Source organism: Pongo abelii, chromosome 5 (genome assembly GCF_028885655.2).
Source record: "Pongo abelii isolate AG06213 chromosome 5, NHGRI_mPonAbe1-v2.0_pri, whole genome shotgun sequence".
In the NCBI taxonomy this organism is placed as follows: Eukaryota; Metazoa; Chordata; class Mammalia; order Primates; family Hominidae; genus Pongo; species Pongo abelii.
In genome coordinates this window covers 57184679-57196339 of record NC_071990.2, presented here as the reverse complement: position 1 = coordinate 57196339, position 11661 = coordinate 57184679, and the positions used below count along the sequence as shown (strand labels likewise).

The 11661-nt window shown below is 36.6% G+C and overlaps 1 protein-coding gene across 20 annotated transcripts in view; it reads left to right on the top strand.

Moving 5' to 3' along the window:
* The window catches only part of DST (dystonin), a 482223-nt gene that overhangs the window by 331616 nt on the left and 138946 nt on the right, over positions 1 to 11661 (top strand). For 12 of the 20 annotated variants that reach the window (XM_054556941.2, XM_054556959.2, XM_054556944.2 and 9 more), the window contains 7 exons: positions 1 to 129; positions 2918 to 3006; positions 3966 to 4101; positions 5187 to 10694; positions 10818 to 10967; positions 11111 to 11326; positions 11502 to 11651. In XM_054556941.2, coding sequence (XP_054412916.2) covers positions 1 to 129; positions 2918 to 3006; positions 3966 to 4101; positions 5187 to 10694; positions 10818 to 10967; positions 11111 to 11326; positions 11502 to 11651 — 6378 coding nt within the window. 20 annotated transcript variants of the gene reach the window in all.

The window sequence follows — 11661 nt, the reverse complement described above, 5'->3', positions numbered from 1 at the left end:
AAGTCACTGGAAGAAGAAAAGAAAGAGCATGTTGAAAAAGCCAAAGAATTGCAAAAATGGGTATCAAATATCAGCAAGACATTGAAAGATGCAGAGAAGGCTGGAAAACCTCCCTTCTCTAAGCAAAAGGTATTCACAGAAGTCCTGGTTTAATAATAATAATAATAGCAGGGACGTTAACTTGAGTTGACACAGTTTACCTAGCACAATGTCTAATTTTTACCTTAATTTTCCCATTGTTATAGGCCACTATAATGCAAATCAGAAAGATTAAATAACTTGCCCAAAGAATCAAAGTTAGTGTGTGGCAGAAGAAGCTGTTTAATTCCAAAGCCTGAATGTTATATATTGTTCTTATTTTTAGTAAACGAATACGGTATACTGCTTTTCCTAATAATTAGGTCTGCTTCCTGATTATAACAATAAGAATAGCTGAAGAGCAGAGTCATTCTGTTTTATGTCTAGAGTAGATCCATGCACTCCATGTCATAAAGATATGCCATCTTATTCTTACAGATGTAAACATAAAAAGTTTCAAGAACAATGAAAATACAAACCAGGATATTAACATTCTTGATTTTTGACTTTAGTTGTGCTTTTCTGGGTCTTTTCTATCTCATAAGGAAGTGTCTACAGTCAATCACTGGAAACTCTAGATACTATCCCTTATCCTAGTGAATTCTTTAGTCTTAACGGGCTATCTTCTGTATCCCAACTGCTTAGCTTTAGTTGGATGGCCGCAGCTTGGGAGATGTCCCTGGTATCTGTTGGACTGCACCACTTGAAGCTCTTAGGATGTTGGTACTTGGGGTGTAAATTTTAATATTGCTGCCGCTGGTGATAGCAGTGGGATCGCTGCTGTATTAAAAAAATAAATTTCCGCTAAGATAAGAAGCATTTTTCTCAAAGAATACTTCCCTACACTGCCCTCCTGCTCTTGTCTGACATTTAGAAATTTTAAGGCTATCATCCAATCTTAATATTTAGCTCCCACTTCTAGCTCTGCGTCAGTACTCACTTGTCATCTATTAAAATAGACATTGTTGACATGACTAAATAGGGGAAAACACCAGTGCCTTGTCTTACTTTGGCTGTGATATGAGGCAAGTGTTCCTTATTTGAGGTTCTTTCTTGGAGAAGTTTACAGACCAGAGTATATACTTGAAACGTTGCTCAGTTGAAATAAAGTATTCACTCATAGTCTTACTATATATGTGGGATGTGGGAGATAGGTGGGAGACGTGGGAAACCACTTGCATTTGGTGCTTTATACCAAAAAGCTTCAAGTAATTTTAATATATATATATTTCATGTAAAATATCCTTCTCCCCCCTCATTAAATAGGAAGACAACTAAAATGAGGACATACAGCTTAACAAAGATTCCTTGGGAGAATTAGTTTCTTTTGAGAAATTTGGATTATAAACCCTTGGTATTTTTATATTCTGTAGTTTCGTGTGTATATATATATTTTTTTGAGACAGGGTCTTGCTCTGTCACCCAGGCTGGAGTGCAGTGGCATGATCACAGCTCACTGGAGCCGCAACCTCCCAAGCTCAAGTGATCCTCCCGTCTCAGCCTACCGAGTAGCTGGACTGCAGACACATGCCACTACACCTGGCTAATTAAAAAAATTTTTTTTTGTAGACATTCTTTAGTTTTAAATTCTCTAAAACATTACTAAGTCAGATTTAGAACTAGTACCCTAGATACATTCTTAATGCAGATAATGGCGTTAATTGTAACTGTCTAAGAACAGCTGATGGTCGTTCTGTTAAAGGAAATTTTAGTTAATATAAGTATGTCCTTCAAAAATCAATGCAGCCTCATGATTATAGTCATGAAAAATAAACTTTAAATTGACTCTAAATAGACTTCGTGGGGGAAAATATATCTTTTCATTGGCCCATTATTTCCTCTTATTTCTGCTCATTTAAAAGAATGGCAATTAATTTCTGAAATAAGGGATTTGGAAATGATACACTGAGGAATTAGGAGAAAGTGTGTGACCTCTTGCTTTTCCCCAAACAGATCAATTTTATTTCTCTGACAGATGACAGTCACAGATGACTTTTACAAAGTGGGTCTTAGCATTAGAAATTATTTGTTCTTTTTTTCAATAGTTAAAAATTTTCTTTTAGATAGGATCTTACTCTGTCGCCCATGTGGGAGTGCAGTGGCACGACCTCAGCTCACTGTAACCTCCCCTTCCCACACTCAAGCAATTCTGCCTCAGCCTCCCGAGTAGCTTGGACTACAGGCATGAGCCACCAATACTTGGATACTTTTTGTATTTTTCATAGAGACAAGATTTCACCATGTTGCCCAGGCTGGTCTCAAAGGCCTGAGCTCAAAACAATCTGCCTGCTTTGGCCTCCCAAAGTGCTGGGATTACAGGCATGAGCCTCTGCTCTCAGCTAGAAATTCTTTATTCTGGGTCTGCATACCTACAGATTATTACTTTCACCATAATTTTTTCAAAGGGCACATTGTGTCTAGGAGCTTGGCAGAAGGAAGATGCCCTTTGGAAGTAGTGTCCCACAGTCATGTGTCTTTTTGAGTACTGCAGTGCCCAAGGATGACAGACACTAGGCCAGTGCTGAGTGCCCACCTGCGGGTGGAGGCCACCTTTATCCACAGCTGGACTAGGACAGATGCAGGAAACATATAATGTATTATTTTCTCTTGAAAATGATGGCATTAAGGATAGAGAAAGGAGCTTTCCTTACGGATTCTAAATAAAATACTCTTATCTAGCCCTATAGACTGCTAATAACTGATAGGTTATTCACTTGGGTCACCCAGAAAATAGACTTGGGTCTTGACTAAAGCTTGATTAATTTCTTTTTTTTAAAAAAAATACTGTTGTTTACTCCTTTTGGAGGAAGAGTTTGAATGTGCCTTCTTTACCTTACAGATTTCCAGTGAGGAAATATCAACCAAGAAGGAACAATTATCGGAAGCACTTCAAACTATGCAGCTTTTTTTGGCAAAACATGGAGACAAGTATGTTGGTTGTAGTTAGCTCTTTTGTTTTAAGTGGGGAAGTATTCTTAAAAGCTTTCAGCAAAACAGAGGTGGTAAATTTTAATTGCAATGTTAAATATGGGACTCAAAACTAATCACAATTTACTTAATATAGTAATGTAAAGAGTATCAACTTAGTAATTTAATTAATTGTCACTTTTAGTCTTTATTACAACTTTGAAATATTCTTATTATCCCCATGTATTACTGATAAGGAAACAGGCTCAGAAAGGTTAAGAATTAATAGCAAGTGAGAGGTGGAATGCAGACTCCAAGTCAAGTCTTAAATCTAAGTAGTACTCTGTGAGACTTACTCTTTGGAAAATATGTATAAATATGGTCTTCATTTTCTTAGCTGAGACCTATGGCAGCCTCATTTCTCATATTTTGTCCCTACTTTTTGCAACAAAGCACTTTATATATTTCAGTCAGTGTTTCACTCAGGGAAGGAATCCACCTTTTTCTTAAATCCTTTTTGGATGTCCTCCTTAGGATTATTTCATAATGACTTTATAGTATACCTCAGCAAATTAGGTTAATCCCCTTATAAATTTCCTCTTCGTTTGTGCTTTAGTCTAAACAAGTTTCATCTTGAGAAATGGTACCTTATTGTCCCTTTTCCATGTTGGGATTAACAATGAGACCTTACCCTCTGTCAGATAGCAGCAGTTGTTATTTTGGAATTTTGTATGTTAAATAAGGGTCAGTACATTAGTTTACACCCTTTCCTTCAGTCCTTTTCTCAGGCAAGGGAAAGATCCTTAGATATTTTTAAGGCCATTCTTAATTTTCATATACAGTCATACTGAGACCTGAGCAATATGTATGTGAGGCTATATTTTATTTTACCATCATGTAACAAAATTATTGAACCTAATACATCTTTATCTCTTGAGGACGACTTGCATTAGTCTTTTTATCATTTCTGGTTATTTTAGAATGACAGATGAAGAAAGAAATGAATTGGAAAAACAAGTGAAAACTCTTCAAGAAAGTTATAATTTATTATTCAGTGAATCTCTGAAACAGCTACAAGAATCACAAACCTCAGGAGATGTAAAGGTAGAGGAGAAGGTAATATTATTTATTTAAACATGGGGCTGTTTCAAGAAGCTTAGTTTGATTGCATGGCTCTGGAAATCTATGTCAATAATAAAGAAATGACCTTGAATTTTGTACGTAGTTAAAACATGGATTGAGTTTATTTAAATGTTTGGAGATTCCAGTGTTGTTTATTAAATGCAATCTTACACGTGCTGACCATCAGTTTCTGTGACATCTTAATCTCTGCCTTGCATGGTAAAAGAAAAGTATCATTCATTCTTCTAACTCTTCTCTTTAAAAGCCATTCTTCTAGTATAGTAGGTATTTTATTATATGATAGGCTATAAAAGAGCCTGTGGGTCATCTCTAAAGGTGGCATTGATGTGTTATAGAGATTGTTTGACTTTCAGAGATATCCATGAGACTTATTTGAGTACTACAAGGCCATACATTATAGTGAGGATGCCTTAGCATCTTCTTAAAGTATAAATCATTTAAAATTTGGCTGGTACTTAAACTTTTAAAACTTGACAGTGTATATCAACAGGCCTAACATAATATTCAATATTCAAAAAGTTATCTTTATATTTAATTCCATTACTCCTGGGAATACTTTCCACATAATTTGTCACATTTTGGGGGTATGTAACAATTTTTCTAGTTTCTTAGTTTTTGACTATCTTTGAAGAAGTCTGTATGCTGTAAACATCAATAGCATGGGGTTTGATACTCTCTTTCATGCCACTAGACTCTAATCTCACCTAAATGCAGAAAGCATGGTTTGCCTTCTAGATATGTGTTCTGTTTTCTCACTATCATCATCTACTCTGTTGTGTCTTCACTAACCTTGTCAATATACACGATATCAAGTTTTCAATTCACAGATGCATGTTGTTTTCAAAGCTTTTATCACATCCTGTGCTGTTGAATAGATCACTGACATAGATCACTTGTGCATTTGAACTGCCTAACATTCACAGCATTGCTGCGCCTTGGTAAGTAGAGGATTTTTATGTTGAAATGTATTATTTATTTTTTAAAAAACCTAAGTTGCATGAAACTCCACCCACCCTTGGGTAACAGAGTGACCTGAGATTTTTGCATTTTCCTTTCAGCTGGATAAAGTGATTGCAGGCACCATTGATCAGACAACTGGAGAAGTCCTTTCAGTCTTTCAAGCAGTTTTAAGAGGCCTCATTGACTATGACACAGGAATTAGGTTGCTCGAGACACAGCTAATGATTTCTGGTCTAATTTCACCAGAATTAAGAAAGTGCTTTGACCTTAAAGATGCCAAAAGTCATGGCCTTATTGATGAACAAATTCTGTGCCAACTCAAAGAACTAAATAAAGCTAAGGAGATTATTTCTGCTGCGTCACCTACCACAATTCCAGTACTGGATGCTCTAGCTCAAAGCATGATAACAGAATCCATGGCCATCAAAGTTCTTGAGATACTGCTTTCTACAGGCTCTCTGGTTATTCCAGCCACAGGAGAACAGTTGACCCTACAGAAGGCTTTCCAACAGAACTTGGTTTCCTCAGCATTATTTTCTAAAGTTCTGGAAAGGCAAAATATGTGCAAAGATCTTATTGACCCCTGCACCTCTGAGAAGGTTTCTTTAATAGATATGGTACAAAGAAGTACTTTACAGGAAAACACAGGGATGTGGCTTCTACCTGTGAGACCACAAGAAGGAGGTAGAATAACATTAAAATGTGGAAGAAACATAAGCATTTTAAGAGCAGCTCATGAAGGTCTCATAGACCGTGAAACCATGTTTAGGTTGTTAAGTGCACAGCTTCTTTCTGGAGGTCTGATCAGTTCCAACTCTGGCCAAAGAATGACTGTTGAAGAAGCTGTCAGAGAAGGGGTGATTGACAGGGACACTGCTAGCAGTATCCTCACATATCAGGTTCAAACTGGTGGAATCATCCAGTCAAACCCTGCCAAGCGTTTAACTGTAGACGAAGCAGTACAGTGTGATTTAATAACTTCCAGCAGTGCTCTTCTGGTACTGGAAGCTCAGCGAGGCTATGTTGGACTCATTTGGCCCCATTCTGGTGAAATATTTCCCACATCATCTTCCTTGCAGCAAGAATTGATTACAAATGAATTGGCCTACAAAATCCTGAATGGCAGGCAAAAAATAGCTGCTCTTTATATTCCAGAAAGTTCTCAAGTCATTGGTTTGGATGCTGCTAAACAGCTAGGAATTATAGACAATAACACAGCATCAATTTTAAAAAATATAATACTGCCTGATAAAATGCCAGATTTAGGAGATTTAGAAGCTTGTAAAAATGCCAGAAGATGGCTCTCTTTTTGTAAATTTCAACCCTCCACAGTTCATGATTACAGACAAGAAGAGGATGTTTTTGATAGAGACGAACCTGTCACTACTCAGACCTCAGAACAAACTAAAAAATTATTTCTATCTTATTTAATGATAAATAGCTATATGGATGCAAACACAGGGCAAAGGCTTTTGCTGTACGATGGAGACTTGGATGAGGCTGTTGGCATGCTACTGGAAGGCTGTCATGCAGAATTTGATGGAGACACAGCCATGAAAGAATGTCTCGATGTCTTAAGCTCATCTGGTGTATTTCTTAATAATGCTTCAGGTAGAGAAAAGGATGAATGTACAGCTACACCAAGTAGTTTCAATAAATGTCACTGTGGAGAACCTGAACATGAAGAGACTCCTGAAAATAGAAAGTGTGCTATAGATGAAGAATTTAATGAAATGAGAACTATTGTTATCAATAGTGAATTTTCTCAGTCAGGAAAACTGGCAAGTACAATATCAATTGATCCTAAAGTTAACAGTTCACCTAACGTGTGTGTTCCCAGTCCCATATCATATTTAACACAGACTGAACTTGCAGACATTAGCATGCTTAGAAGTGACTCCGAAAACATACTTACAAACTATGAAAATCAAAGCCAAGTGGAAACAAATGAACGTGCAAATGAATGTAGTAATTCTAAAAACATTCAAAACTTTCCAAGTGATTTAATAGAAAATCCTATTATGAAATCAAAAATGAGTAAATTCTGTGGCGTGAATGAAACAGAGAATGAAGATAATACAAACAGGGATTCACCTATCTTTGACTATTCCCCCAGGCTAAGTGCCTTGTTAAGTCATGATAAATCGATGTACAGTCAAGGAAGTTTTAATGATACACACACCCCAGAGAGCAATGGAAATAAGTGTGAAGCCCCAGCCTTATCATTCAGCAACAAAACCATGTTATCAGGTCAAAGAGTAGGAGAAAAATTTCAAGACCAGTTTCTGGGAATCGCAGCTATTAACATCAGTTTACCGGGAGAGCAGTATGGACAGAAATCTTTAAATGTGATTTCTAGTAATCCTCAAGTACAATATCACAATGATAAATACATTTCAAATACTTCTGGTGAGGATGAGAAAACACATCCTGGTTTTCAGCAGACGCCTGAAGACGAGGAAGATGAGTCTGAAATAGAAGAGTATTCCTGTGCTGTGACTCCAGGGGGTGATACTGATAATGCCATTGTGTCTCTTACTTGTGCTACACCATTGCTTGATGAAACCATCAGTGCTAGTGACTATGAAACATCACTGCTGAATGATCAGCAGAAAAATACAGGAACAGACACTGATAGTGATGATGATTTTTATGATACTCCCTTGTTTGAAGATGATGACCATGATTCTCTGCTTCTTGATGGTGATGATCGTGATTGTCTGCACCCTGAGGACTGCGACACACTGCAAGAGGAAAATGATGAGACGGCTTCTCCTGCTGATGTTTTTTATGATGTCTCAAAAGAGAATGAAAATTCCGTGGTTCCCCAGGGGGCACTAGTTTGTAGCTTAAGTGTGAAGGACAAAGCACAGTGTCTTCAGGATTTCCTCATGGATGTTGAGAAAGATGAATTAGATTCTGGTGAAAAAATACATTTAAATCCCGTTGGTTCAGATAAGGTGAATGGACAGTCACTGGAAACTGGATCAGAAAGGGTATGCACAAATATCCTTGAAGGTGATGAATCTGACTCATTGACTGATGATGATATTGTAGGAGGAAAACAGAGCTTCACTGCATCATTAAAATTTGATGACAGTGGCAGTTGGAGAGGAAGAAAGGAAGAGTATGTAACTGGACAGGAATTTCACTCTGATACTGATCATTTAGATTCTATGCAAAGTGAAGAAAGTTATGGGGATTATATATATGACAGTAATGATCAGGATGACGATGATGATGATGGCATTGATGAAGAAGGAGGAGGTATAAGAGATGAGAATGGAAAGCCCAGGTGCCAAAATGTGGCTGAAGATACGGATATCCAGTTGTGTGCCTCTATTGTAAATGAAAACAGTGATGAAAATGAAAATATTAATACAATGATTCTTCTGGATAAAATGCACAGTTGTAGCTCTTTAGAAAAACAGGAAAGGGTAAATGTTGTACAGCTAGCATCACCTAGTGAAAATAGCTTAGTTACTGAAAAAAGCAACCTTCCAGAATATACAACTGAGATTGTTGGAAAAAGCAAAGAAAATCTGTTGAATCATGAGATAGTACTTAAGGATTTATTGCTGCCTATCATTAAAGACACTGAATCTGGAAAAACTTCTGGCCCTGCAAGTGTTTCACATAGTAATAATATCAGTTCAACTTCTGAATTAGGTAATGATCTAGCAAACACAAAGGTTAAGTTGATTCAAGGGTCAGAATTGCCAGAATTGACTGATTCTGTGAAAGGTAAAGATGAATATTTTAAGAATATGACACCAAAAGTTGACTCATCTCTTGATCACATCATTTGTACTGAGCCTGATTTAATAGGAAAACCTGCTGAGGAAAGCCATTTGTCATCGATAGCCTCTGTAGCTGACAAAGATCCTCAAGGAAATGGAAGCAATCTCATTAAAGGGAGAGATGGCAAAAGTGATATTCTAATAGAAGATGAAACATCAATTCAGAAAATGTACTTGGGTGAAGGAGAAGTGCTTGTAGAAGGTCTAATAGAAGAAGAAAATAGGCATTTCAAGCTTTTGCCTGGTAAAAATACAAGGGATAGTTTCAAGTTAATTAATAGTCAGTTTCCATTTCCACAAATTACAAACAATGAAGAACTTAATCAGAAAGGAAGCCTTAAAAAAGCAACTGTAACTCTTAAAGATGAACCAAATAATCTACAAATAATAGTTAGTAAAAGTCCTGTTCAGTTTGAGAATCTTGAAGAAATTTTTGACACATCAGTTTCCAAAGAGATTAGTGATGACATTACTTCAGACATTACATTGTGGGAAGGGAATACACATTTTGAGAAGGAGTCATTCACTGATGGACCTGAGAAAGAGCTTGATCTGTTTACTTATTTAAAACCTTGTGCTAAAAATGTAAAAGCAAAAGATGTAGCCAAACCAAATGAAGATGTCCCAAGCCATGTTGTAATAACTGCCCCTCCCATGAAAGAACATTTACAATTAGGAGTTAATAATACAAAAGAGAAGTCCACTAGTACCCAAAAAGACTCACCTCTTAATGAGATGATCCGAAGTAATAATCTTTGTAGTAAAGAAAGCATCTCAGGAGGAGGAACAGAAATTTCTCAGTTCACACCAGAAAGTATTGAAGCGACACTTTCAATATTATCTCGTAAACATGTAGAAGATGTTGGAAAAAATGATTTTCTGCAGTCGGAGCGGTGTGCAAATGGATTAGGAAATGATAACTCCAGTAACACTTTAAATACTGATTATTCATTCTTAGAAATTAATAATAAGAAAGAAAGAATTGAGCAACAGCTACCAAAAGAACAAGCCTTGTCTCCAAGATCCCAAGAAAAGGAGGTTCAGATTCCTGAATTGTCTCAGGTATTTGTGGAGGATGTAAAGGATATCTTAAAAAGCAGGTTGAAAGAAGGTCATGTGAACCCTCAAGAGGTTGAAGAACCTTCAGCCTGTGCAGACACTAAAATTTTAATTCAAAATTTAATTAAAAGGATTACCACATCACAGTTGGTAAATGAAGCATCTACTGTGCCCAGCGACTCTCAAATGAGTGACTCTTCTGGAGTTTCCCCCATGAATAACTCATCAGAACTAAAGGCAGAAAGTAGAGATGATCCTTTCTGCATTGGAAATCTTAAGTCTGAGCTTCTCCTTAATATATTGAAGCAAGATCAACATAGCCAAAAAATTACAGGAGTATTTGAATTGATGAGAGAATTAACTCATATGGAGTATGACCTAGAGAAAAGAGGCATTACATCTAAAGTACTTCCACTGCAACTTGAAAATATTTTCTACAAACTGCTTGCTGATGGATATTCAGAAAAAATAGAACATGTTGGAGACTTTAATCAAAAAGCATGTTCTACATCTGAGATGATGGAAGAAAAGCCACACATTCTTGGTGATATTAAAAGCAAAGAAGGAAACCACTATTCTCCTAATTTAGAAACTGTAAAAGAAATTGGACTAGAAAGCTCTACTGTGTGTGCATCAACATTGCCAAGAGATGAGAAGCTCAAGGATCTGTGTAATGATTTCCCAAGCCATTTGGAATGTACTTCAGGGTCGAAAGAACTGGCTTCTGGAGATAGCTCAACCGAACAAGTAAGTTGACCTATACATTTTATACAGAAATAGCTGCATGAACCATATGAGAATAATCCCATATATTTGCTTTAAACATCTGCATAAAGGTTATTGAATTAAAATGTCCAACTTTGTTTTTAGTTTTCCAGTGAATTACAGCAGTGTTTACAGCACACTGAAAAAATGCATGAGTATTTGACATTGCTTCAAGATATGAAACCCCCCTTAGACAACCAGGAATCTCTGGATAACAACTTGGAAGCTTTGAAGAATCAACTTAGACAGTTGGAGGTAAGAATTGTCTACTGCCTCTTTATGGATGGTAGTCAGCTGATGTATGACTGGGAAAAAGAAGCAGAACACTTCTATGTTTCATGTTTATATTTGTGTTTTTCACTGAATAGTAAATAGGTCCGGGATATATTTCTTTGCAGACATTTGAATTGGGATTCGCTCCAATTGCTGTTATTTTAAGAAAAGATATGAAGTTGGCAGAAGAGTTTTTAAAGTCTCTTCCCAGTGACTTTCCCAGAGGCCATCTTGAAGAATTGAGTATTAGCCACCAGAGTTTGAAGACCGCCTTCTCTTCCCTCAGCAACGTGTCTTCAGAAAGAATGAAACAGATCATGCTTGCGATTGACTCTGAAATGGTAGGCATAAAATGTCAAAATTTTGATTTATGAAGAAAATTTTATTATTTGAAGTTTTAGTCATAAGATGGAGTATTTTAGTTTTAGAGTGTTAAACTCTTAAACCAGAGTCATTATTTGTAAGAATTTGACATTTTGGGGAAAGACAACTGAATGCACAATTTTTTTTTTCTAGTCTAAACTAGCAGTTTCCCATGAAGAATTTCTGCATAAACTTAAGTCATTCTCAGATTGGATATCAGAGAAGAGCAAATCTGTGAAGGGTATTGAGATTGTGAATGTTCAAGATTCTGAGTATGTAAAGAAACATTTGGAGTTTCTCAAGGCAAGTATCG